The sequence below is a fragment of the Coregonus clupeaformis genome, chromosome 27 (genome assembly GCF_020615455.1).
Source record: "Coregonus clupeaformis isolate EN_2021a chromosome 27, ASM2061545v1, whole genome shotgun sequence".
NCBI classification, from domain to species: domain Eukaryota; kingdom Metazoa; phylum Chordata; class Actinopteri; order Salmoniformes; family Salmonidae; genus Coregonus; species Coregonus clupeaformis.
Genome location: NC_059218.1, coordinates 7,796,132 through 7,823,665, shown reverse-complemented (window position 1 = coordinate 7,823,665; position 27,534 = coordinate 7,796,132). Strand labels below are relative to the sequence as shown.

General features: G+C 42.0%; 1 protein-coding gene across 4 annotated transcripts; it reads right to left on the bottom strand.

The window, feature by feature from the left end:
- Positions 1-5,657: 5,657 nt before the first annotated feature.
- LOC121541438 (alpha-N-acetylgalactosaminide alpha-2,6-sialyltransferase 6) lies at positions 5,658-21,143 on the bottom strand. 4 transcript variants are annotated; one of them, XM_041850437.1, is made up of 7 exons: positions 21,065-21,143; positions 20,356-20,435; positions 19,717-19,923; positions 7,718-8,136; positions 7,334-7,441; positions 7,052-7,123; positions 5,658-6,939 (listed from the first exon to the last, which is right to left on the bottom strand). In XM_041850437.1, the coding sequence occupies exons 2-7, from the start codon at positions 20,377-20,379 to the stop codon at positions 6,753-6,755; spliced, it is 1,017 nt and encodes a 338-aa protein (XP_041706371.1). In that variant the 5' UTR covers positions 20,380-20,435; positions 21,065-21,143; the 3' UTR covers positions 5,658-6,752. The 4 variants fall into 4 exon arrangements, with proteins under 4 accessions (XP_041706371.1, XP_041706372.1, XP_041706373.1 ...); XM_041850438.1 differs by having other exon boundaries at positions 7,052-7,120; XM_041850439.1 differs by lacking the exon at positions 7,052-7,123.
- Positions 21,144-27,534: the final 6,391 nt, after the last annotated feature.

Sequence of the window (27,534 nt, the reverse complement as noted above, 5' to 3'; positions counted from 1 at the left end):
ATTGTGTGCAATTAAAAAGAGCTCTACAGTACTATTAGGCCTATGATGTTAATTATATGGAGGGTGTACTGTTTCTGTGTGTTAATGTGTATGTGTGTTTTCATTAAACTTTTGTTTTCCAAACCTTTCCCTTGACACAAAAAAAAGATGGGAAGGAAGTTGTGTTGGGGAGAGAGTTTAGTTATTGACTAGACTGGTGGGGGTCGGGTGTGTAGGCGGCTCGGGTTGACTGGGCGGTCTGGCTGAAATTTGATGTAGAGCAGGGCTGCCCAACCCTCTTCCTGGAGATCTACTGTCCTGTAGGTTTTCATTCCAACCGTAATTTAGCATATCTGATTCAGCTAGTTAAGGTCTTCTTGAGCAGCTAATAAGTAGAATCAGGTGTGTTAAATTAGGGTTGGACTGAAAACCCACAGGACGGTAGCTCTCCAGGAAGAGGGTTGGGCAGCCCTGATGTAGAGGATGTCTTAAAGACAATTTGTACTTTATTTGTAAGAGTTGTTCATTTGTTAGGCTATTGGTTAAAGGTGCAACACAATATTGATTATTGAATTATCATGGAACTAGTTCAGTCTTATCAATCATTTAAACATATTTAATAATCTCTTACCTAGCTTGATGATTTCTGCTTACTTTTTGTTGTTCTAAATAGAGACGGCTCGAAGGGCCATGGGTCATATTAGATTGTGTAGAAATGTGCTTTAGATGCCCCCCAAAATGGGAGGGCCCCCAGACCCACTGCCAAGTTATGTCCCCCTCTGCAAATAGCACTGCTGGGTGATTTAAAAAGTCATAGTCAAGCGATCAATAATATAATAATACTCTTAGCAAAAATGTTTATTTGTAATTTACAATATGTAGAATCTATGATAATAGAAAGGTTCAGAACTTTTGTGAAACATCACAGCACAGTTGAAAAATATATGGCAAATAGAAATCAAAACTGGATGGTGTTCAGAGATAGATGGGAGGGGTTGAGTGGAGCTGAAGGATGGGACTAAAAACAAACAAAAGATAACTATTGTAAAGTATACTGAGTCCGTCAAATGTATATAGTATGTATAAGCTGGAAGTAGAAGCCTAAGTGTTGTTGTCCATTAGTTTACTCCAATTAGGGGAGGGATGATAGGGTTAGGGGAAAATAATGAAGGAAAATATATTTAAAAATATATATTTACCAAAAAATATACGGGGGATTGGAAATGATGCAGACAATTACAGTGATGGAAGCCACAATCTATCTGCAATATTAAAGCTGATCTACACCCTAAAAATATATATACCGTTGAAGTCAGAAGTTTACATACACCTTAGCCAAATACATTTAAACTCCGTTTTTCACAATTTCTGACAATTAATCATAGTAAAGATTCCCTGTCTTAGGTCAGTTAGGATCACCACTTTATTTTAAGAATGTGAAATGTCAGAATAATAGTTGAGAGAATTATCTATTTCAGCTTTAATTTCTTTAATCACATTCCCAGTGGGTCAGAAGTTTACATACACTCAATTAGTATTTGGTCGCATTGCCTTTCATATAAATAATGTAGGATTATGTTTTGAATATTTGTAACCCGTAGGACGACCATACACAGTGAGCGTTGCCCTACCCGGTTCTGTACTGGACAATGCGCCTAGTCCACTGAATTCCGCACGTACCTGGCTGGACAGATAGCCAGAGTCTGTGTTGTGTTCTGTGTCGATGAGATCATCGTGTTTGACGAACAAGAGGAGGATGTCAAGTAAGACCTCCGTTTCTGAGCATCTTATTTTAGGCTCATGTCTTTATTAGTTTGATGCGGTTTTAGATATTAGGTCTTGACAGTAAGACCTTCATGTTGTTTTTATTTCACAAGACTGTTGAGGGGCAATTCAACAGTGTCTGCAAGAAAGGTCAAGCCTGCATTCAACTGGCTAGAATCCTCCAGTTCCTGGAATGCCCACAATGAGTAGCAGGGACCTACAGTGCATTTGGAAAGAATTCAGACCCCTTCACCTTTTCCACATTTTGTTACGTTACAGCCTTATTCTAAAATTGATTAAAGAAAGAAATCATCAATCTACACACAATAAACCCATAATGACAAAGCGAAAACAGGTTTTTAGACATTTTTGCAACTATCTTTTTTTAAATACAGAAATACCTTATTTACATAAGTATTCAGACCCTTTACTATGACACTCAAAATTGAGTTCAGGATTGTGTCAAGGCACAGATCTGGGGAAGGGTACCAAAACATGTCTGCAGCATTGAAGGGCCCCAAGAACACAGTGGCCTCCATCATTCTTAAATGGTAGAAGTTTGGAACCACCAAGACTCTTCCTAGAGCTGGCCGCCCAGCCAAACTGAGCAATCAGGGTAGAAGGGCCTTGTACAGGGAAGTGACCTAGAACCCGATGGTCACTCTGACAGAGCTCCAGAGTTCCTCTGGAGATGGTAGAACCTTCCAGAAGGACAACTATCTCTGCAGCACTCCACCAATCAGGCCTTTATGGTAGAGTGGCCAGACAGAGGCCACTCCTCAGTAAAAGGCACATGACAGCCCGCTTGGAGTTTGCCAAAAGGCACATAAAGGACTCTCAGACCATGAGAAACAAGATTATCTGGTCTGATAAAACCAAGATTGAACTATTTGGCCTGAATGCCAAGCGTCAAGTCTGGTGGAAACCTGGCACCATCCCTACGGTGAAGCATGGTGGTGGCAGCGTCATGCTGTGGGGATGTTGTTCAGCGGGAGGGACTGGGAGACTAGTCAGGATCGAGGGAAAGATTAATGGAGCAAAGTACAGAGAGATCCTTGATGAAAACCTGCTCCAGAGCGCTTAGGACCTCAGACTGGGGCGAAGGTTCACAATCCAACAGGACAACGACCCTAAGCACACAGCCAAGACAACGCAGGAGTGGCTTTGGTACAAGTCTCTGAATGTCCTTGAGTGGCCCAGCCAGAGCCCGGACTTGAACCCGATCTAACATATCTGGAGAGACCTGAAAATAGCTGTGCAGAGACGCTCCCCATCCAACCTGACAGAGTTTGAGAGGATCTGCAGAGAAGAATGGGAGAAACTCCCCAAATACAGGTGTGCCAAGCTTGTAGCGTCATACCCAAGAAGACTCAAGGCTGTAATCGCTGCCAAAGGAGCTTCAACAAAGTACTGAGTAAAGGGTCTGTATACTCATGTAAATGTGATATTTCCGTTTTTTTAGTTTTAATACATTTGCAAAAATTTGCTAAAAAATTCTAAACCTGTTTTTGCTTTGTCATTGTGGGGTATTGTGTGTAGATTGAGGGGAGAAAAAAAAACATTTTAATCCATTTTAGAATAAGGCTGTAACGTAACAAAATGTGGAAAAAGTGAAGGGGTCTGAATACTTTCCGAATGCACTGTATGAGGAGACTATCAAATGCAGTTGCAGTCTTTGACAATGGTTTTGATCCTTTTCCTTTTGTCTTATTTCCAAGGTATCTGCAAATCATTCTTCCCAATGCATAAAGATCTACACTATGCCGGTGAGTGAGTAGCTGTGTATCCATCTCCATTCCTGGTTTTCCCAATGATATAATGAACGTTTTCTATCCCAAAAGGTCTGAGATCCCGTCCAATGTGCTCAGTGCCATTATCCTTGCAAGGTAAGGTATTAAAAACAGAGTTGTCAATAAGTTTGACCCCTATCTTTTTGAGAGAAAAAAATATTACTTGTTTAACAATATTATTCTCTGAGCAATTGTATTAGTATAAAATAATATAATTTCCCAATTTTTTGGGAGCATACAATATAGCTCAGTATTTGAATGGATTTATTTTATTCAGTCATTTTTGCTCATCTTTCTCAAGGGTGTCAATAATTTCAGACCCCACTGTACATATCCTCCACAACTCTAGCCATTATTTTCAATTATACTGAGCAAAAATATAAATGCAACAATTTCAAAGATTTTACTGAGTTACAGTTCATAGAAGGAAATCAGTCAATTGAAATAAATTCATTAGGCCCTAATCTATGGATTTCACATGACTGGGCAGGGGCGCGGGAGGACATAGGCCCACCCACTGGGGAGCCAGGCCCAGCCAATCAGAATGAGCTTTTCCCCACAAACGGGCTTTACTACAGACAGAAACACTCCTCAGCACCCCCCGTCCCCCTCCTCAGACGATCCCGCAGGTGAAGAAGACGGATGTGGAGGTCCTGGGCTGGCGTAGTTACACGTGGTCTGTGGTTGTAAGGCTGGTTGGATGTTCTGCCAAATTCTCTAAAATGACGTTGGAGGCGGCTTATGGTAGAGAAATGAACATTCAATTCTCTGGCAACAGCTCTGTTGGACATTCTTGCAGTCAGCAAGCCAATTGCACGCTCCCTCAACTTGAGACATCAGTGGCATTATTGTGTGACAAAACTGCACATTTATGTGGCCTTTTATTGTTCCCAGCACAAGGTGCACCTGTGTAATGATCATGCTGTTTAATCAGCTTCTTGATATGTCACACCTGTCAGGTGGATGGATTATTTTGGCAAAGGAGAAATGCTCACTGACAGGAATGTAAAAACATTTGTGCACAACATTTTAGAGAAATAAGCATTTTTGTGCGTATGGAACATTTCTGGGATATTTTATTTCAGCTCATAAAACATGGGACCAACACTTTACATGTTGCATTTATATTTTTGTTCAGTATAGATAAGCCTGAGATTTTCATTCAATTCGATTTTCATTTATTTTGATAAATCTCACGTTTACAAGTGTATGACCTGACCATTGGGACATCAGAGAAAGGCGGCGACGTTGAAAGGCGGCGACCCCTCTTTCTCCATTGAAGTAAGTTCAGAGTATGAGGTAAGAACTACAAAACACAATAAGTTGGAAGCCCTGTTTATCTTATATTGTAGATAACATCATGCTAATTTTCTATGGCTTAACTTTGTTTTGTTGCACTCTTTTTCTTTCCCTCCTCCACGTTGGTTGTGTTTGGTGGTCTGCAGGGTTTGGAGGCCAGTGTGGATGGTGATCAGAACCTGGAGTTGACTGACCCCAGTGTTCTGTTTGACCTGTACCTCAACACTTGCCCCAACCAAGGCAGCAGGACCATATGCACAAAGGTGCGTGGAGAACCGAGAGAAGAGCGTGTAGAAGGGGGAAGACTGAGGATAGCAAACTGTCCATCACATGGTCCTTTTTAGCTCAGTTGGTAGAACATGGCACTTGCAATGCCAGTATAGTGGGTTAGATTCCAGGCACCACCCATACGTAAAATGTAGTGACTGATGTCATGACTGAGTCGCTTTAAATAAAAGTGTCTGCTAAATGGCATATTATATTACATGCATCTGCTGTAGGTCAGTTTTTCCAGACCAGGTAAAACACTGGCAATGGACCATTGTTTCCATACATGGTAAGGAAAAACTCAGGGCCCGTTATCTTTCATTATATCAGCTGGGAGTTCAACCTGACCTGTCTATACTGTTTCTCTGATCCACCCCGTGCGTCTTTCACAGGAGGCCATCTTGATCTCGATGTCCAGCCAGAGGCAGAAAATCGCAGCCGCGGCCAATGGTTCGTAACAGGAAGTGGCCGCTGACAAACCATCACTGAGAGGAAGTCAAAAGGACTAATAATTCACACCTTTTATATACTTCTGGGATCGAATGAATGGACATTCTGTGCTATCAGCATTTTTTATTCAAGGCTAGAAAGATCACAGCACAAGTAAAGAACCAAATGTCTTGGTCATGAGACATCATCCTTGATGGTGCTCCTTGTCTTTTGTATCTAGTCGGTAGGTGTGTTCAATCTATATCCACTGTTACCCTTTTGTCTTATGTTTCTACTGTCCCGTGTATAGGATTCCATGCGAAATTAAACGTCATGTACATGCATCGGTTTTCAAATGTTATTTGTTCTCAAGACACACATTACAGAACATTCATGAAGAATAACAAGTCGATCAGCACAATGCTAGCAATACATTATTTTGGATCATTCAAACTGACAGCTGCATCCTTCGGGATGTCAGAGGTAAAGGGTCAAACATGACGAGACAATGTTTGTCCGTGTCATGGTTTGACAGGATAAAACAAACTCTGCATCCAACACAGCACAGTTGAGTGAATGCCTTAACCTCAAACACCCCTACATTCAACAGGCATGTTATAATTCCATTGGGTTGGCACGAGCCAACCTACAGTGCTATAAATGTAAGCTTAAAGTGTTCTGATGTTGGTATTTTTACTGCGTTAAGTGTAAGCCACACAAGGTTTGATTGGATAACGTAATGCAACAAACGACATGTCACTTAATTTTAGCCATACTGTCTATAAGCATATGTCTCTGAAATTAATTCCTTTAACTTCTTGGATAATACAATCTCCCCTCAGTATGGGAAAGATGATATTATCTTGTATTATAACATTTGCGTTTGAGGACTTTTTTTTTAACAAACATTATAAACATGTAAAAATACTTTTTTAAATAATTCATTTTGTTTCTATTTACAATAAACATCCGTTGCCCTCTGCGCACTGCCTTGCTGTACACATAAAATACATTATTAACTCCTGTAAAACTTAGATTTTACACTTTTATAGATAGCTTTGTAAAAGAAAAAACACATTTCTAATTCATATTACTGGTTCCAAACCAAGCTCACAGCTTCATATGTGAAAGAAATACTTAGTCAATACAGAGCCACAGTAATTCCCAAGAAAAATGACTACCATTCAGAGAAGGGGGCACACCTTGTGAGAGGAACCAGTCACCTCACCATATGGGGTGAGTGAAGGTGATATTATACTTCTTGGCCCAATGTGCAAACACCTGCTTCTCCGTGATGAACCGATGGTGGGGCCCCTTTCGGCCCTTCTCGTTCTGCAGGTAGGTGACACACTCTTCTGGGCCCCTGGGCTTGTAGTAGTGGTAGGGCATCTTCTTGGGCTGGGGCTTTTTTCTGGGAGAAGGGGCGTAACAAATGATTGCATTGACAACGTGCTGCAAGACAACCAGCATACATAATGGGTAGCAATAACTATGGCTCCTTCGTAGACAAGAAAGATAGATACCCGCACATTGTCGAATGCTCCCCTCGCTGTTTTATAGTGCAACGTTTCAACCCAAAAGTCTTCGTCATGCTTCTTTCATTGAAACACAATCATAATACATAATGTTACATTGCGTACAAGCAATCCTGTCAATTGCAGACAATGGTTTCATAATAATCAGTATTATAGATTAACTATTTGCTCACTGAACAAATTTATGATTACACAATGTAATAGCTTGATTTAAGTGCTTGATAGATTGCTATTAGTGATTTATCATTGTTTAACCTTGTTCATACTCACCCACAGTGACTGGGTGGAACCATCCCGTACACTTTAATATTGTCACACATCTCTATAGCGATCACCATGGTGAACCAACCGGTGCTCAACCAGGACTGAGACTTCGCTCTTTGGAAGGAAACCGTAGGATAAAATGTTTGAGGAAAAAAAATGTAATTAATAAGAGCATTTGTATTTCTTGATAGGGGCATTTCTTTCATTAGATTCCAGGAAAATCCCCATATTGTGATCATCATCACTAAGAAATGTAATTAGAATTTGCATTCATTATTTAAGCTGAATTCCATTTTGAATTGGAATTTCATGATTTTAAACTGAATTGAATTAATGTAGCATTATCACCATTGTTCTGTCCCCATTCCCACCTTCATCCCTGTTACCCACCTGTCTCGCCCCGTCTCTTTCTGAAAGAGCGTATCAAACTTGTGCATCTTGCTGGGCGTGATTGTGAAGCTGGACAGGTTACTGTAGGTCATGCTCACTCTCTGGATCAGACGGTACAGCGTTCCTTTAGCCTCTCTACCAATCTTGGTGGGCGGTCCCCAGAATATGACTGTAGAGTTTGCTCTATGATCCGTGCGGTTGAGGAACTCGGTGGGCCGCCTGACCACCCTGAACACGCTGGAGTGGGCCACCACTCTGAGAGTGGTCCGGTTGCCCACGTCACGCTCGAACCCTGTGGTGGGGGCGTCGTTCATGCGGATCACGCACTGGGTGCGGTCGATTTCCGGTCCGGCCCTGCTACCCAGCACGTGGCTGGAGCTGGTCACCAGGGCACAATGGTGGCAGTGCAGAGTCATATTCTGGAGAGGGAATGGATAAATGTCAGAAAATATATACAGTATATCATTCTCTAATGCGGGTCGTTCCACGAAATGATATTTTAAGTAGAAATTGTGCACCAATATTGGATTTTAAAAGCCTGCTATAATAAATGAAGTGCCCTTTAATATAGACCACATGGAAAATTCAATAAATCAGATTTGTATATGAATAATGACATGCTTAATTGCCTAAATGTATGTCCCTGTGATGAGTGTGATTAGAAGGAGTCAAGCGCAGGGGGATAAATCACCGAATACAGAGTTTATTCCGTCGTACACAGTTGGATAGCGCTGGATAGCGACTGTCGTATCTGAGGAATTTATGACTTTGCTAATGGTTTCAAATGGTTTTAGAGGATGTTGACTAAGCTTAAAGGGAGCATCTGGGGAGTAGTTCTATAGGGGCACCCTAAAGCCGAGGAAGTCTGTTAGGTGGCCTCCTGGGATTGGTCTGTATGGGAAAACACCCATATTATGTTACATAGGGCATAGGATATAAATACTTGGTTAAAACAAAGGAGGACAGAATAACATATTACAGATTGGGGTCCGGTTATTCTCCAGATGTCTGCAGATATCTGTAAATTGACGCTGAAATACTCTGATATAATAAACCTTTATAATCAAAGTACAGTGTCAGCGGATTTCCTTGGTCTCACAGCATAATTAGCAACGTTTTCTCGACACCACAAAATGGCGACGAGGTATTTGGTCGTGTTGCATCTTTTCCCAGCGTTCCATTCATGGGCGCCGAGCTGACTTTCGCTCCAGAGTCCGGCAGATAAGGGTGAGTTTTCTCACTACTTTGGGCACTGGTCAGTTCGTGTGTCTGTGTGTGTGCGTTGAATGAATGCACCGTTAAGAACTTGCGTGTGTGCTTTGCTGTTATTTGCTGTGGGATAGGAGTCTGTTCTAAATTTGTTTGCGTTGAAAGCAACGCAAAAAGGGGGGAGTGTCTATAGGGATATTTTGCTTGAATAAAATTCAAAAAGAATACAATGAAGGAATAAGGCCAGGAACTAAGGTAAATGTATACAAATTAGGCCATTGCGAATCTATGGAAGCCCTCTAAGGAGGCGATCATTAGGATGGGCCGAAAATCCTAAAAGCACGTCAGGTGTATTTAGGTAAGTCCTAGGGGGCTTGAGGTATATATATATATATATATATATATATATATATATATTCGGTTGCAAGTTACCGCTCAACGTATGGTTGACGAATTATATGATTGATGTGACCGCTCATCGGATGTCCGCGGAACTCGTGGTAGCAGAAATTTAGGAACAATGGAATTATACGGCGTAATGGAGGTAGCATACTGCCTTAGGGGTCCATAGGAATGGGATAAGCCTCTTAAACTGTATGTATGTATGTGTATGTGTGTAGAAGAAAGTAGGATTTGTGTTCAATGTTTTATGTTGGTTTGTGAGCTCTGTTAAAGTGTTACTGTTTGTCTATGGGGGGTAAAAGAGAGGAAGTACAGCGGGACTGCCCTCTCCACTCTGAAATCGCACTGGTGAATGTACTACGCATGCGTGTGATTTTATGACTTTAGAGTTACGTAAGAGCAAATGTGCCACTCCTCTGCCTGCACTGAGTTGCTGGGAGATGCAGACTCAGAGCAGAGCAGACAGAGAGGAGTGGGGGATTTGAACACGAATGGAATGTTCTTTTTGTTAAATAGGCTTTTGGTTAACGATGAAACTATTTGAGATCTATTGAATTGATAAATGAGAGAGAGATGTTGACGGATTAAAAATAAATAAAATAAAATGTTATTGAGCTATTTATACTATTCTTGAGTTAAGTTGTTTGCTTATTTCTCAGAGCGAGTATGACTAGAGGAATATTGAATGGTTGAAATAACTCAGTGAGTGCATAAACTACTAAATTATTGTCTGTTTCTTTGTTCTTTTGTCATATGAGAGACGAGAAGGAGGAGGATGCGACAGAATGTGCTGCAACAGGATCAAGTCAAATCAAGGCCAGTACTGTTCTATTTACAAAACGTACCTTCCCATAGAGGATATTTTGGTTGCCTAGCATATTTGATGTTATGACAATTTGACAAAACCTTGGCAACAGACTGATCAATGGATGTAATTAAGAATTGCATTTGAGTTTTTGTGCATGAGTGGGTTTGATTAGAGATGAGGGGAAATCGAGTACTGACATTATTCTGTAAAACTAAGGTAATCGGGTGCTTATTAAGCAAGGGGTTTGTGAGTACTGTAGTGTTGCAGGATTATAGGTCTTTATTTTTTGGGTTGCTCTAAGGTGACTACTTTCATTTACTTTCCTGATTGGATGTGGTAAGATTGCCACTAATCAATAATTTGGTAAAATAAAATAAAATGAATAAATAAGTAAATTGATGAATAAATGAATAAATTAATTGATTAATTAATTAGTTTGGGGAAGGAAAAAAAAGAGAGAACTATAGGCTATATAGTCTAAAATAATGAAATAATTTACAATAAAGGAATATAAAAGAGTTGTTACAAGGGGGGAAAAGGACATAAAAACGATGAAAGTAATTACTCCTGTTGATGTAGTACAAAATAGTAATCCTTTAGTTAATGGTATTGCAAGGTTATCTGGAAAAGGGAATAAACGTTGGCATGACATTGAACAACCATGGCTAGTGGAAGGGACTTTTAACCCTGACATCATCAACATGATGAAAGTGATTGAATAATAGAGAGAGGAGAAGCAGAAACGACCATAAAGATGAATCCAAAACTCCAAAAGTAAGAAGAAAACGATATGTCTGGAAACTAAGGGTGGAGTGAGGTTAAGGAAGATGGAACTTGAAGATGAAGAAGATGATGATGATCAGAGTGATTGAGAAGAGATCATGGGTGGATATGACTCTGTGATTAGAAGGAAGTTGGAGGAAGAAGAAGGATACTAGAGATTCGATCTCTGAGGAAAGTGAAGATGGAGACAGCGATGAAGATTTGGAGATTAAAGGTGCTTTATGTTCAAGAGGATTTTATCCTACAATGATTAGCACAGAAGAAATAGAAAGAGATATAGACTGATGCGTATTATGCCTGGATAAGGGGAATAATTTAGAAGAGACAAAGAGAACTGGAAGAACAACTCAAGAAGCTGAAGATACAGAAAAGAAAAAACTGCTGAGAAAAGGATCCCAAGAATTGGAGGAGAAGAATAATACATTGAGGAAAGGAAAGAGAGCACAAGTAAGAAGATGATGCCAGTGATCATTCGAGGACAGAACTTAGAATATAAGCCTTTGAAGAATACCGATATGTCAACAACTAGAAAGAACAGGACCAAGAAACTCTCAGAAAACTTGATGAAATACAACGGGGGGAGAATAAGAAGGAGAAGAAAAGCTTTGGTTATGAAGAATCAGTGTGAACCAAATCAACAATCACTGCCACGGCTTCAACTGAACAAGGTCAAATGCAATTGTACCAGCCACAACTAGTGGTACAAGTTGTTTCATATCCATAGATAGTTTCTGGACTGAAAGAATTGGAGAGGAAGAGGATGAAAAGGCTTAGAAAGAGGAAGAGGAGGGAGATTTAAGCCATACTTCCAGCAATCTTAAGAAGTGTGTTATGATTGTGGACAGGTTGGTGACTTTGCTGTGAGTGTAATGGGCCAGAAGGAAACACAAGAGAGAATTTCAGAGGAAGATACAGGAGCAAGTGAAGATCATCTGGAGGACAGGTGAACCCTTATAGGGACAAGGAGCAAGGATTCTAGGGGTGCCTAGAAGATCCGAAAGGGGGTGTCAGCTGGTAGCACCAGTTAGGAAAAAAGATCCAACAATTGAAGTGAAAATAAACAATGGACTATGGGAATTGATGATGGATAGTGGAAAGGTTTATCTGTGTTCAGCCTGAAGAGGTTACACATCTCACTATGTCAAATCAACTAATTAGGATAGGGATTTGAGGGAGTAAAACAGTTGATTACTCTTAAGGAACCAATTGAGCTCTGCTATGAAAATGAGAAAATTAAAATACCCATACTGGTATCAGAACATATACCTATTGCATTGTTGGGAAGAGATGCATTGTGGAAATTGAACTGTACAATAATATGTACACCAGACGGCTGTCTGGTAGAAGTGCCAAAGGAGAAGGTTTACCAATTGTTGATGATGACAGAAATGGATTCGTCTTCAGTATTCTGGATTGGAAATCTCAGTGAAGATTTTTTGAAGCAGGCTAAGATATGGAAGAAATTTAAGGGGAAAAAATGCCAGATGCGAGGCTTCTGGAATATCCATTTCAACTCAGCTGAAGTATTTCAAGAATGCTGCCGAATTGAACTCAGAGGAATGGTTGAGTCTTCAACTGAAGAAAGTTCAACTCAGCTTATGTTGAATAATTTAGGACCACAAGGAGCAATTATGAAGATAAACACAGATGATTATCTGGATAAAGAAGTGGGGGAAATGGTATGGGGTAAATGGTATGTGATTCATTTTATATATTATTTTATATATTATTTTTAGTTGATATTGATGTTTTAATTTGAATGTGTTGTTTTGCAAAAGATACTGTTTGGTCTTTTCTTTTCTTCCAGAAGCATATGGGGGAATGTGTAGAGGGGATTCAAATACTCAAACAAGGACAATATGAAGGGACAATATGAAGGGACTGGAGGAAGTGGAACAAGGAAGGTGTGGAGATGTTCAGATTCCATCATCGACGATGAATTTGAAGTCGACACTGCTGAGGAGATGAAGTGTAGTGGACTACATTCCAGTATCTGCAATGATATATAGACATATTTGTATGTGTAATACATAATTTGTGTCATATTCTTTTTGTATTAATTTTTGAAGAATTATGTTTGCTGTTATTGGGTACATGTGGGGATCCCAGATGTTTTTGTTTATTTTGTGGATGCTTAGGGATATTGGGTCTAGGCAGGGATAGAGAGAATCCACAGGAGGGTCCGATGGGTTGACCAGCCTGAATGTGGACAGATTTGATTGTATTTTGTTTGCTGAGGCTTTCATGTGTATTTAAATTGCATCATAGTTTAAAATGCATTGATAAAGATGTATGAATTGATCTGGAGTACTTAAGTGGTTGCCTGGGGCAGAGGGGCTGTGAGAGAATTTTACTGTCTTGATTGATTGATGGATATTTGGAAAGAAAGCTGCCAGACTGTTTTTTCGCTCTCACACTCCATAAAGATTTGTTCATATTTCATAGAAATGTATTTACACTCCATAGAAAAATGTGTTTTGGGTTTATTGTAAAAGTTACTCAATAAGAGAATTTTTTTTATTAGTCATAAACCTATTATTTTTGTTTTCGAGACTTAATTCGTCTCGAAGGGGGGAATATGTGGTATCTGAGGAATTTATGACTTTGCTAATGGTTTCAAATGGTTTTAGAGGATGTTGACTAAGCTTAAAAGGAGCATCTGGGGAGTAGTTCTATAGGGGCACCCTAAAGCCGAGGAAGTCTGTTAGGTGGCCTCCTGGGATTGGTCTGTATGGGAAAACACCCATATTATGTTACATAGGGCATAGGATATAAATACTTGGTTAAAACAAAGGAGGACAGAATAACATATTACAGATTGGGGTCCGGTTATTCTCCAGATGTCTGCAGATATCTGTAAATTGACGCTGAAATACTCTGATATAATAAACCTTTATAATCAAAGTACAGCATCAGCGGATTTCCTTGGTCTCACAGCATAATTAGCAACGTTTTCTCGACACCACACGACAACAAAATACAGGCACAGGGGAACAATCTACCCCAGCAATACAAGGAACGAGTAGCTCCACCGAGCTACACTCAACTCACATAAAACAATCACCCACAAGGACAAGGGGGCAGAGGGAACACTTATACACAGACTAATTGACAAGACAAGACAAATGGAATGATGATATATGGAGCGGCAGTGGCTAGTAACCGGTGACGACGAACGCCGAAGCCTGCCCGAACAAGGAGGGGAGGCAGCCTCGGCAGAAATTGTGACAGTCCCTCTGTGCACTGTGACTTCTCGGAAGATTTGAACCCACTTAACCCTAAAAACTCTCGTTTTAATATATATTTTTAAAATAAATTAAATGAAACATTTAACATCTAATTGTCAAATCATTGTGTAAAAGCAGGTGAGCTGTTTCTACTCTTTTTGGCAATTTTCTGGTGTTTTGTGGTGTAAAACTGAGTGGGTCGAGCATAACACGTCAACCCTGTTACCCATAGATAGACAGTTGCCCCTCCCAAGCTCTAAGAAACCCATAGATTCCCATTCAGTTGCCCCTCCCTGTTGCACAAAACAATCCAGCTAGCCTAGCACATTATGTTCTGAGAACCATATGTTTCTTACAGTGCACTCAGAAAGTATTCAGACCCCTTGACTTTTTCCACATTGTTACGTTACAGCCTTATTCTAAAATGGATAAAATAAAAACAATTCCTCAATCTACACACAACACCCCATAATGACAAAGTGAAAACAGGTTTTTATAAATTTTTGCAAATGTATAAAACATTAAACTGAAATACCTTATTTACCTAAGTACTCAGACCTTTTGGTATGAGGCTCGAAATTGAGCTCAGGTGTATCCTGTTTCCATTGATCATCCTTGAAATGTTCTACAACTTGGAGTCCACCTGTAGTAAATTAAATTGATTGGACATGATTTGGAAAGACACACCTGTCTATATAAGGTCCCACAGTTGACAGTGCATGTCAGAGCAAAAACCAAGCCATGAGGTCAAAGGAATTGTCTGTAGAGCTCCAAGACAGGATTGAGTCGAGGCACTGATCTGGGGAAGGGTACCAAAAAATGCAGGGATGAAGGTTCTCAAGAACACAGTGGCCTCCATCATTCTTAAATGGAAGAAGTTTGGAACCACCAAGACTCTTCCTAGAGCTGGCCGCCCGGCCAAACTGAGCCATCGGGGGAGAAGGGCCTTGGTCAGAAGAACCTGATGGTCACTCTGACAGAGCTCCAGAGTTCCTCTGTGGAGATGGGAAAACCTTCAAGAAGGACAACCATCTCTGCAACACTCCACCAATCAGGCCTTCATGGTAGAGTGGCCAGACGGAAGCCACTCCTCAGTAAAAGGCACATGACAGCCCGCTTGAGGTTTGCCAAAAGGCACCTAAAGGACTCTCAGACCATAAGAAACAAGATTCTCTGGTCTGATGAAACCAAGATTGAACACTTTGGCCTGAATGCCAAGTGTCACGTCTGGAGGAAACCTGGCACCATCCTTACGGTGAAGCATGGTGGTGGCAGCATCATGCTGTGGGAATGTTTTTCAGCGGCAGGGACTGGGAGACTATTCAGGATCGAGGCAAAGATGAACGGAGCAAAGTACAGAGAGATCCTTGATGAAAACCTGCTCCAGAGCATTCAGGACCTGGGGTGAAGGTTCACCTTCCAACAGGACAAAAACCCTAAGCACACAGCTGAGACAACGCAGGAGTGGCTTCGGGACAAGTCTCTGAATGTCCTTGTGTGGCCCAGCCAGAGCCCGGACTTGAACCCGATCTAACATATCTGGAGGGACTTGAACCCTATCGAACATCTCTGGAGAGACCTGAAAATAGCTGTGCAGAGACGCTCCCCATCCAACCTGACAGAGCTTGAGAGGATCTGCAGAGAAAAATGGGAGAAACTCCCCAAATACAGGTGTGCCAAGCTTGTAGCGTCATACCCAAGAAGACTCAAGGCTGTAATCACTGCCAAAGGTGCTTCAACAAAGTACTGAGTAAAGGGTCTGAATAATTATGTAAATGAGATATTTCTGTTTTTTATGAGGTACTGTGTGTAGATTGATGAGAAATATATAATTTCATCAATTTTAGAATAAGGGTGTAATGTAACAACATTTTGAAAAATGAAGGGGTCTGAATACTTTCCGAATGCACTGTAGGTGTGAATTTCAGTACTTCAGCATAACGTTTACTACAGATTTCCTCATGGTTCTATTTAAAGTAGTGTTCTCAAATTGTTCCAAGAACGTTAAGAAACAACGTTCTTCTGTGGGAATTTCATTACTTTAGCATAAGGTTTCCTACAGGTTTCCTCATGGTTCTATTTAAAGTAATGTGCTGAGAAACTTCCATAAAAAAACACTAGAAAACATTGGTAACGTTCAAAGAACATTCTAAGAATGTTATTTAAAAACCTATATTCCATTCTCAGCTTCAACACATCTCTTGAACTTTATGTTGGTAAGTGTGTTCAGGTCAGTTGGCCACACCTGATCCTAATGAGTGCTTTTTTTCCTTTGAAAAGGGGCCTGTTTGAATAGACTAAAATGAACAGCTTTGTATGAGTTTAAAAAACATGGCACGCAAGCTCCATCCTGGTGGCGCAGTGGACTAATTCCAAGGAAAGAGAACACAAAAAATAAATGTTTGCATGATTAATGCCAAAGCAAATTAATTTCCATGTGTCCTATCTGTGCTTGGAGTTCAAAACAGTTAACCCAAACTAAGCTAGCAGTATTATTAAAAGTAATACTTTCCCAGAACAGCAGATTTTCACTTGCGTCCTCAGAACGTCTATATTTTTTCTTCTCAGTTTTACCGGTCAGGAAACGTATTGCTTCGTTCCCAGAACCAATGGAAAACCAAAAACATACGTTCCCACAACTTCCAAGGAACCAAATGTGCTAGCTGGGAAGCTTCCATTCCCCTGTCACAAGGGGATTTATGGCTAATTTAAAGTCAACCCTGTTACTTTATTTGGCACATAATAGGCACTTACTATAGTCATTTTTTAAATTGTATCTCTTGAGATGGGAAAACCTTTTTTTTATTAAGTTGAGCATGTGCTCGTCATGACAGAATATAAAAATTAGGTGAAATAAAATGTGTTTTTTCCCCACCAATTTACACTACAGAAAAGGGACTCATTTAATAATAATATAATAATAATATGCCATTTAGCAGACGCTTTTATCCAAAGCGACTTACAGTCATGCGTGCATAAATGTTTTGTGTATGGGTGGTCCCGGGGATCGAACCCACTACCTTGGCGTTACAAGCGCCGTGCTCTACCAGCTGAGCTACAGAGGACCACATGTATCCCTTAAATGGTAGACCCATGCACAAATATGAACATACACTGCACTTCACACAGCCGTACAGACTTTCCACTAGGGCAGTGAAGTTTTTTACTTAATTTTGAACTTGGGATGTTTTTTTGGCTGTGCATGATTGTTTCTATGAATCATGCAGTACATAGCTACATTTAGCCAGTGTCAAGCATTTTTTATCCACCAATACAACTTGATGCTGCAAGTGTGAGCGGAACAGGGTTCAAATTACACCTTGACTTTTGGAGGTGCACTAAAAATAGCTGACTTGACCAAGATTATTTGAACCCTTTGGGGGAAGCAAATATGAATGTTTCTAGGCTTGTGGGTGGAATTACTTTTATATGTAATACAGATTGTTACAAGGGTGCCCTGCATATTAATGTTTGTACCATGTTTTGTGCTGCTGCCATGTTGTGTTGCTACAATGTTGTTGTCATGTGGTGTTGCTACCATGCTGTGTTGTCATGTGTTGCTGCCATGCTATGTTGTTGTCTTAGGTCTCTCTTTATGTAATGTTCTGGTGTCTCTCTTGTCGTGATGTGTGTATTGTCCTATATTTTTATTTTTAATCCCAGCCACCGTCCCCGCAGGAAGCCTTTTGCCTTTTGGCAGGCTGTCATTGTAAATAAGAATTTGTTCTTAACTGACTTGCCTAGTTAAATAAAATAATATTAATATTATTATTACCACCATATTATTATGGTGGGTAAGCTTACTGTAGGGGAGAGTGGGGTAAGTTGAGCTAAAGGGATACATTGAGCCACTCTTGTTAATAGGAAACCATACACAAAATTAATAATTTCACCAAATATTTAGGAAGAGGTAATTTCATGGAGCCTGTGAAGGAAGAAATCACATGGAAAAAGTGGTAATCAAGTTAGGTCCAAAAAAACGGATTTTCACTAAGTCAAATGAATTTATTGTGTATCAAAACTAAAGTAGATCATTTTAAGATTGTTGGGGTCTCTATAAGCTTCAATATGAGGTCCTAAACCTAGCATGAAAGTGCATCCTTGCTGTGGTGTAAAGTACTTAAGTAAAAATACTTTAAAATACTACTTTAAAGTCGTTTTTGGGGATATCAGTACTTTACTATTTATATTTTTTACAACTTTTACATTTTAGTCATTTAGCAGACGCTCTTATCCAGAGCGACTTACAGTTAGTGAGTGCATACATTTTTCATACTGGCCCCCTGTGGGAAACAAACCCACAACCCTGGCGTTGCAAGCGCCATGCTCTACCAACTGAGCTACACGGGGCTTCTCCTCTGAAATTCCTAAAGAAAATCATGTACTTCTTACTCCATACATTTTCCCTGACACCCAAAAGTACTTGTTACATTTTGAATGCTTAGCAGGACAGGAAAATTGTCCAAATCACACACTTATCAAGAGAACATCCATGGTCATCACTACAGCCTTTGATCTGGCAGACTCACTAAACACAAATGCTTCATTTGTAAATTATTTTGGATTATTGGAGTGTGCCCCTGGCTATCCATAAATAAATAAATAAAAAATCTGTGCCATCTGGTTTCTTAATATAAGCTTTGCAATGATTTATACTTTTACCTTTGATACTTAAGTATATTTTAGCAATTACATTTACTTTTGATACTTAAGTATATTTAAAACCAAATACTTTTAGACTTTTACTCAAGTAGTATTTTACTGGGTGACTTTCACTTTTACTTGAGTCATTTTCTTTTAAAAGGTATCTTTACTTTTACTCAAGTATGACAAGTGCATACTTTTAACTGTGCGGGCTAATATAGTCAAAATGTTTGCCTGGGGGTAAGTTGAGCCAATGGCCATGGGGTAAATTGAGCCAATGGTTGAACCAATGGCAAGTTGATCAAATTGAAGTGTTTTCTACCCAGGTGTAATGCAAGGCATTATCACTGGGATTTGAGGTAACAACAGGGCCTATATTAAAAGCGTTTAAAAAAGTACAAAATGTTTGTTACGTGTTAAGCCTGTGTTAAAAAAATGCTTCAAATTATTTAAAAAACAAAAAAGTGGTTGTGATTGTGTTGAATTGTGTTTGGGAAATAAAGATATACATGGTAGCGGTAATACTTAATTCAGTACTGAAATGTCTAGGCAGCTTAACTTTCCCTGTCCCGCAGCTCAATTTACCCCATACCCAGGCGGGGACAAGCTTTGTTTTCAAAACTGTAATGTTTACATGAATTCTTGAGGGATACACAACATCCTGAAATATATGTAGATATCTTTGTTAGAAACAATACTATATTTCCCTAGATGACTAAACTTACCTGTTTGTAGTGTACTACATGTTCTGATTACATGCTTGTTCTGCCCTATGAGCACAAGACGTTGAAAAGGTGTTTCAAATACGTCTTTTTGGTTGAGCTCCCATGTGTTTTATATTGGAGTGGCCTTCTTGACCAGGTCTCCTGGATTAAATAGAGGTTCCATAGATTTTCTCTGTAATTCCAACCCTGAGTGCGAGTTACCTTGTTTCCATAGACAGCAACATAGCCCTCCTTCCCCGCCCATTTCTTGAGGTCGGTGACCTTGATGGCGTGATGAGGCATGGACGCCCTGAAGGGACTGTATAAGGGACTGATGTCATTGCCGCTGTTGGAGCTATAGAGGATGAGGAGGGTCATCAGGAGGAAGATGGCTCCGAAGATCACCATCTTCTGGCTCTGTTGCCCTTGCTGGAAAATATGGGGGGGTGCTGTGTTGTCTGTTACTCTTTAGTGACAGACTGTTACAGAAAGGTAACAAATCGATTAACTGGCAAGCGTGTACACTGTATTTGGTTCTGGGTGCCGAGATCAATGTTAGTGCTTTGTTGTCTGTCTGACTTTCAGCAAGGACAAAGGCTGTTCAAATGCCATTTGCAACTCAGAGCAACTGGTGACTTATTTCAAGTTCAGGTTTATTTTGCACCATATGTGACATACATAATGTTATGCGATAAAATTGTACAAAGCATAGGCCTATTATGGACAGTGCATCAGTAATTATACTTCATAGCAAATTCTACACAAACAGTTAATTGAATCTATAAATAAGCATTTCAGGTGCCTTGTAATTATCTTTATGAACAGTAACTGAGGGTGTATCAATATTCAGAATGATCTTACCTTGTCAACTAGCCTCAGCCCCATGCTTCTAGATCAGGCTGAACTACATCACATGTTCTGTGCTTTTCTGGTCACCACCCCTGTTAAGAGGCAGATGAGCCATTGTGAATACACACTATAACCTTACATAGGCTGCTATGTATATGCTTATATTGTCAATACCATGTCACTAATCATGTTGTTATGTCACAATTGTCACGGGAAATAATACAAAAGCAATGTATTGTGCTGCAGAATAATGTATTGTGCTTATGGCATTGCACACTTCAAGAATTTGACAACCACAATATATATTTTTCTGCAATTCTGACTGATATCATAAATCAGCCTAGGCCCTATACGTTTTACAGAACAGGTGCAGTGGTGTATCAAAACAAACACCCCTGGTTTAAATAGAAAGGGATATTTGTTGCGCACACGTTTCATTTTAGCGCACCGAGATCTGTTTGGACAAAACTGTTAATCTGAGCCTATCGAAACATATTAAACATTAAAATGCAATAGAAAAAGCTATTATTATGGGAGACATGACAATATTCTGGCGGAGACCTACACCAGTTGCCTCACCGCTCACGCAGCAAGCCATCGGAGATGATTCGTGTTGACACCATAAATAGCATTATTTTAAACCATAATAGCGGGAAATGGCGGTCATTCAACAATAACAGCGGAATAATGACAAAATGCAATGGAAACGAGGGTTGCTTACCAATTCGGGGATGTATCCATATGAGATCTGTCTGTGCACCATCGAGGTTTGATCTGTCATCGCGTGCCCCATCTTCCTGCACAATTGTAGGAGGGGATTCGCTTCCCAGCTAGCACATTTGGTTCCTTGGAAGTTGTGGGAACGTACGTTTTTGGTTTCCCATTGTTACATTTTACATTTCACCGCATCAAAGGGACGATGGATGGGGCCATGTACCGTCAAATCTTGGGTGAGAACCTCCTTCCTCAGCCAGGGCATTGAAAATGGGTCGTGGATGGGTAGTCCAGCATGACAATAACCCAAAATACACAGCCAAGGCAACAAAGGAGTGGCTCAAGAAGAAGCACATTAAGGTCCTGGAGTGGCCTAGCCAGTCTCCAGACCTTAATCCCATAGAAAATCTGTGGAGGGAGCTGAAGGTTCGAGTTGCCAAACGTCAGCCTCGAAACCTTAATGACTTGGAGAAGATCTGCAAAGAGGAGTGGGACAAAATCCCTCCTGAGATGTGTGCAAACCTGGTGGCCAACTACAAGAAACGTCTGACCTTTGTGATTGCCAACAAGGGTTTTGCCACCAAGTACTAAGTCATGTTTTGCAGAGGGGTCAAATACTTATTTCCCTCATTAAAATGCAAATCAATTTATAACATTTTTGACATGCATTTTTCTGGATTTTTTTGTTGTTATTCTGTCTATCACTGTTCTAATAAACCTACCATTAAAATTATAGACTGATCATGTCTTTGTCAGTGGGCAAACGTACAAAATCAGCAGGGGATCAAATACTTTTTCCCTCACTGTAAGTCTATTCAAACAGACACCATTTCAAAGGAAGCAAGCACTCATTAAGATCAGGTGTGGCCAATTAGTGGGCCAGCACACCCAAACACACTTAACAAGATAGAGGATAGAGAGTTTTGTTGACGCTGAGAAGGGAATTCAAAAAGTATTCACACCCCTTGACACACCTTTTCCCACATTTTGTTATGTTACAGCCTGAATTTAAAATGGATCAAATTTAGATTTTGTGTCACTTGCCTACACAGAGACTAAATAGAAACATGATGAAACCTGCAGAAAATGTTATGCTGAAGTACTGAAATTCCCAAAGAAGAACGTTGATTCCTAATGTTCTCTTACCTATTTGAGAACATTCCCAATGTCAAACCAGTTGGACAACATTCCTAGAAGTAATGAAATACCAATTAAATAACGTTCCTTAAATGTGCTGAGAATGTTCCAAAGCTAAGCAACTATCCTGCACCATTTCCAGAAAGTTGTGGGAAGGTTGTATGCAAAATAACTATAGGACAACCACGCTCTCACCAAGCTCTGAAACATATGGTTCTCAGAACGTTATGTGCTAGCTGGGTTGCGTCATCAACATTTCATCACTGCAGTGGAAATACCAGGGATTTCTTGTCCAATAGCTGGTGGGTTTTATTATTGCATATAATTTACAGCGCTGTCAGCTCATACAAAATATACAGTATATCATGTATGGCATTAGAATATGATAATCATGATGTCTGAGCAATTCCCGGGTTGTAAGTTTGGCAAACAATTAGATATGAATTAATAATGTGCCATTTTGGATTTGTGTAACATTTGCTTGATTATTAAGATGTTTAGAAATAATTTATAAAGACCCAAAAGCTAGTATTTGAGGATAAATTGCAAACAAAATTGAGCACCATCTCAACACTAGGTGATCTCTCATTAAACCATATCAATATGCGTTAAGATCACCCCCACAGCTGATCTCAATTGCTGCCACTATTTGCCACCATATACCACTCCCTAAAGAGATAATCTCCTGTGGCAATTTAGGCTACTCTAAACATTTTATTAATGCAAAGCTTGTGTTGATATACTTACTTTTCATTTCCAATTAATTTAACCCATGAATAAAAACTTGTCTTAATACAGTATGGTCATTTCTTATCAAAAGAGGAAAATAAAGTATTCCTGAACTGTCTACATCTAACATCGGTAACTTAATCAAGCCACTAATGATTGAGTTAATATAATATATGTTTTCATGAAATTATAGTCTAATCAAGGTATGTCAAATGACAAATTATATTCTAATGTGGCCCAAACATAGATGTCTATAATGTACTGTATTGTTCTTTACTGTACAGTAAACTCGAGTGGAGTATAGTTCAGTACAGTACAGGAAAGTAGAGTACAGTAGAGTATCAATACAGTACTCTACTGTACTATACTCTACTTTCCTGTACTGAACTATACCCTTCTCGGGTTTACTGTACTCGAGTTTCTTACAATTCACTGGGTCTATAGGTTTACATTAAATAGTTTTCATTAATTACCAGCCTCGCTATTTTCAATGTTCCTGTTGGGTCAATATTTCATTTGGGCCTGGAGTAGAGAACCTAGATGCAGCTGTCTTTATCTAACTAATTTGACACAGTAACAATGGGAGATCAACTGATCTGCAGGTTTATTCTTGTGGGTTTTTGGTTGCAAGCAAGTTTGTTTTAACACGCAGTGGCATGTCCTCTCCTGTTAGTAGCGTTTTAAGAGATCCAGCGCTAACCTGCAGCTGCGCGTTATGTTCTGCCTGTTGGTTGCAATTGACCCTGAGAGTGTACATAATATATTTCACATTTTCAGGGTTGGGAAAACCAGACAATACTAATGAATAAACAAGAGTACTGAATAAAGAATACACAATAGGCCTACTGTAAACATTTATAATACATCTCTTTGGAATCCGGCACTATAACAACATAAGTAATTTAACAAGGCAGTTAAAGAGCATTTCATATTTCCTTAAAGAGAGGAATGTAACAGCTTCAGTAAGAACACATGCAAAAACGGACTGATGTAAATATCATCAGACCATCAGAATATAAGGCATGTCGGACCTTGTATGAAAGTAACATTAAACTGTAAGGGTCGGTGTGAGGTGTGACCCAGGTGCGGTGCAGGATATACAGTAGTCAGAGATGGTGAAACAAGGATCTTTACTGGTGGTCCCAAAGCTAAAATAAAAAAATAACAGACTTATCACGGTAAAAGAAAGGCGGAGCAAATAAGTCTCCAAAAACTGACAGCCAAAATACAAAATACTACCTACGACTGAAACAAATAACGAAACAGGGAGAACACTTCTCAAGTACCTGTACATAGGTCTCCGATCAGACACTGAGTAGTACTGCTGGACATAGAGAAACTAACAGAGAAAACTGAGCAAGGCAACACAGGCCTCCTGTAGCTCAGTTGGTGGAGCATGGCGCTTGCAACGCCAGGGTTGTGGGTTTGATTCCCACGCGGGGCCAGTATGAAAAATGTATGCACTCACTAACTGTAAGTCACTCTGAATAAGAGCTTCTGCTAAATGACTTAAATGTAAACACAGGGAAGTGAGGGCATAAATACACAGGTAGACACAGGTTACACCAATAGGATACTGATTAGACCAGACTGTAAGTGAGGAGGTGCCTAAGGTTGTCGGAGGATGACACCTAGTGGGTCACTCCGGAACTGCGACCCCCTCCTGTAACAGTGCCCCCCGACGAACGGCCCCAGCACCTCCAGGTGGAGGCGACGGAATGTTGTTATTAGCCCTGGGTCCAGAATGTCTCTCCTGGGCACCCAGGACCGCTCCTCTGGCCCATAACCCTCCCAGTCCACCTGAAATTGGAGACCCCTCCCCAGTCCAGGATCCGGTCCACAGTAAAAGCCGGCTGTCCTCCGACGAGGTACAGCGGGGGAACAGGATGAGGAGGGGAAGCTGTCCTGACGAACCGGGGTGACAGCTTCCTGGACTCCACGCGGAGGGGAGTCTGTCCTGGGTGAAAAACTGGGTCCGGGCGACGCCTGCGGTTGGCCTGATGTTGAGACCTGACCGAAGCCCGCTTAAGCGGCGCCCGTACCTGCCTCCAGCGACTGATGTGGGACGGGACCGCCACCTCTTGCTCTGGGAATAGGGGGGGGGGTTGGTACCCACATTGGCACTGGAAGGGGGACAGGCCCGTGGACGAGAAGGGTGTTGTGGATGTACTCCGCCAGCCGCTGGGTTGCTGGAGGCGTAGCACCCCCTTCAGATCCTGGATGACTCACTCCTTCTGCCCGTTCGACTGGGGATGGAAGCTGGAAGACAAGCTGGCTGTGGCAGGTGGCGAACGCCTTCCATAACCTGGAGGCAAACTGAGGGCCCCGATCCGACACCACATCTTGGGGAAGGCCGTGGACCCGGAAAACGTGCTGCACCACCAACTTACCATTCTCCTAGGCCGACGGTAGTTTGGGAAGATGAATGAAGTGGGCAGCCTTCGAGAACCGGTCCAGAACGACCAGGATGACTGTGTATCCATCAGGGCAGAAATTAAATCCAGAGAAATGTGGGACCAGGGACACTTGGGGATAGGCAAGTGGTCACAAGGGCGCAGCCTTGGGTACGCACATCCTCCCCGATGGACATCGGGCTCCCGCCGTAGCGCTGCTCTGACCAGCCTATCGATTCCCCACGAAACTGGTGCAGCAATCAGGGCGTTGGGAACAATGGGCTCATCCCTCTCCACCAGGTCCACGGGGTCAAACTGCCGGGAGAGCGCGTCAGGCTTGGTGTTCATCGACCCCGGACGGTATGAGATGGTGAACCGGAACCTGTTGAAGAACAACGCCCACCTGGCCTGGCGCAAGTTGAGCCTCTTGGCCCCCTGAATGTAGGCTAAGTTCTTATAGTCCGTCCATACGACGAATGGATGGGCGGCCCCCTCTAGCCAATGCCTCCACTCCTCCAGGGCGAGCTTGACCGCTAGCAACTCACGGTTCCCAACGTTGTAATTCCGCTCCACCGGGGACAGCCGATGGGAGAAAAACGCGCAGGGGTGAGTCTTACCGTCCATGAGGAACCGCTGGGACAGGATTGCTCCCACCGCAACGTCTGAAGCATCCACCTCCACAATGAACGGCAGTGACGGATCAGGATGCCCTAGGACCGGTGCCAATGTAAAGCGCTGCTTGAGCGCATCAAATGCGTTCCCCGATTCCGGGGTCCAGGCGAAGGAGCGCACGCTCATCTGGGTGAGGGCTGTCAGGGGAGCGGCTAGGGAGCTAAAATTGCTAATAAATCGGCTATAAAAATTAGCGAACCCTAAAAACCGCTGTAGTTGCTTGAGGGATGAGGGCTGGGGCCAATCCAGTACCACGCTGACCATGGCTGGGTCCATCTGTAGGTCCCCCTGGGTGACGATGAACCCCAGGAAGGAGACTGTCTCTGTGTGGAACATGCACTTCTCCGCCTTGACGTAGAGCTGGTGACGGAGAAGGCGTTGGAGGACTTGCCGAACGTGCTGCTGGTGTTCACTCATGTCCTTTGAGAATATTAGGATGTCATCCAAATACACGAAGACGCTGTAGTCGAGGAGGTCCCGGAGCACATCATTGACCAACGCCTGGAACACTGGCTAGACTGAACAGCATTACTTGGTACTCGTAATGCCCACTGGGTGTGTTAAAAGCCGTCTTCCACTCGTCCCCCTCCCGAATCCTCACCAGGTTGTAGCCATTGCGTAAGTCCAGCTTGGTGAAGACCCGGGCTCCCTGCAACGACTCAAATGCCGTCGTCATCAGTGGGAGTGGATAGCGGTTCTTAACCGTGATGTCGTTGAGCGCCCGGTAATCAATGCACGGCCGCTGCCTACCGTCCTTTTTCCCCACGCCTCTTACTAAACACCTCGCCCAGATCACAATACTCCCGGGGAACGCCTGCCAGGTCTGGGCCGGTGACGGAGTCTGTAGCCGCTGTCCTCCCGGTTTCAAACGCCGCTAGGGTGGTAGACGGTTCAGAGTGCGGGCGACCAGCCAGGGGTGACCGAGGACGAGGGGACACTCTGGAGAGTCCAGAATGAAAAACTGGATATCCTGCCATAGAAGAGCCTGGGAGTCTCTGGAGTTGTGGTTTCGGTTCCGGCTCGCTAGCACCCCTCCCGATACTAGCGAGCCCTCCCGTTTCCCGGCATCTCCGGGCATGAGTCGCAGTGGTGACCTGCCTGGCTGCAGTACAGGCAACGACCCTGGCGCAGACGCCTCTGCCTCTCCATCCTGGACAAGCGCGCCGACCCCAGCTGCATAGTCTCCTCCTGAAGCATCTCCTCCCTGAATCAGCGGAAAGCCTCCGGGTTGATAGGGGGACGCCAATTGTCTACCCGCACAGAGAGTTCGACGAGGCCGTCCAGTCGCTCAGGCAGCTCCCTGAAGGAGAGTTCGTCCTTCATCCCCATAAAGGCGCGTAAAGGACGATCAGGGCGGCCTCCTCCCAACCTGCCTCTCGAGCCCGGTTCCAGAACTCCACAGAGTAGTCCGCCACTGAACGGTCACGAGGCCGACAGGCCGTGAGCCGCCTCCCGGCCTCGTGCCCCAACACCACCCGAGAGGTGTCGAACACCTTGCGTAGCTCCCTGGTGAGTTTGGCTCTCCCACTCCGCGGTTGCCCAGGAA

Coding starts and splice junctions, on each gene's coding strand:
- LOC121541438 (XM_041850437.1), bottom strand. CDS start 20,379: ATGGGGCTGAGGCTAGTTGACAAG. Junction 19,924..20,355: donor GGCTGAGGCTAGTTGACAAG/GTAAGATCATTC, acceptor CATATTTTCCAG/CAAGGGCAACAGAGCCAGAA. Junction 7,442..7,717: donor AAAGAGACGGGGCGAGACAG/GTGGGTAACAGG, acceptor TTCCTTCCAAAG/AGCGAAGTCTCAGTCCTGGT.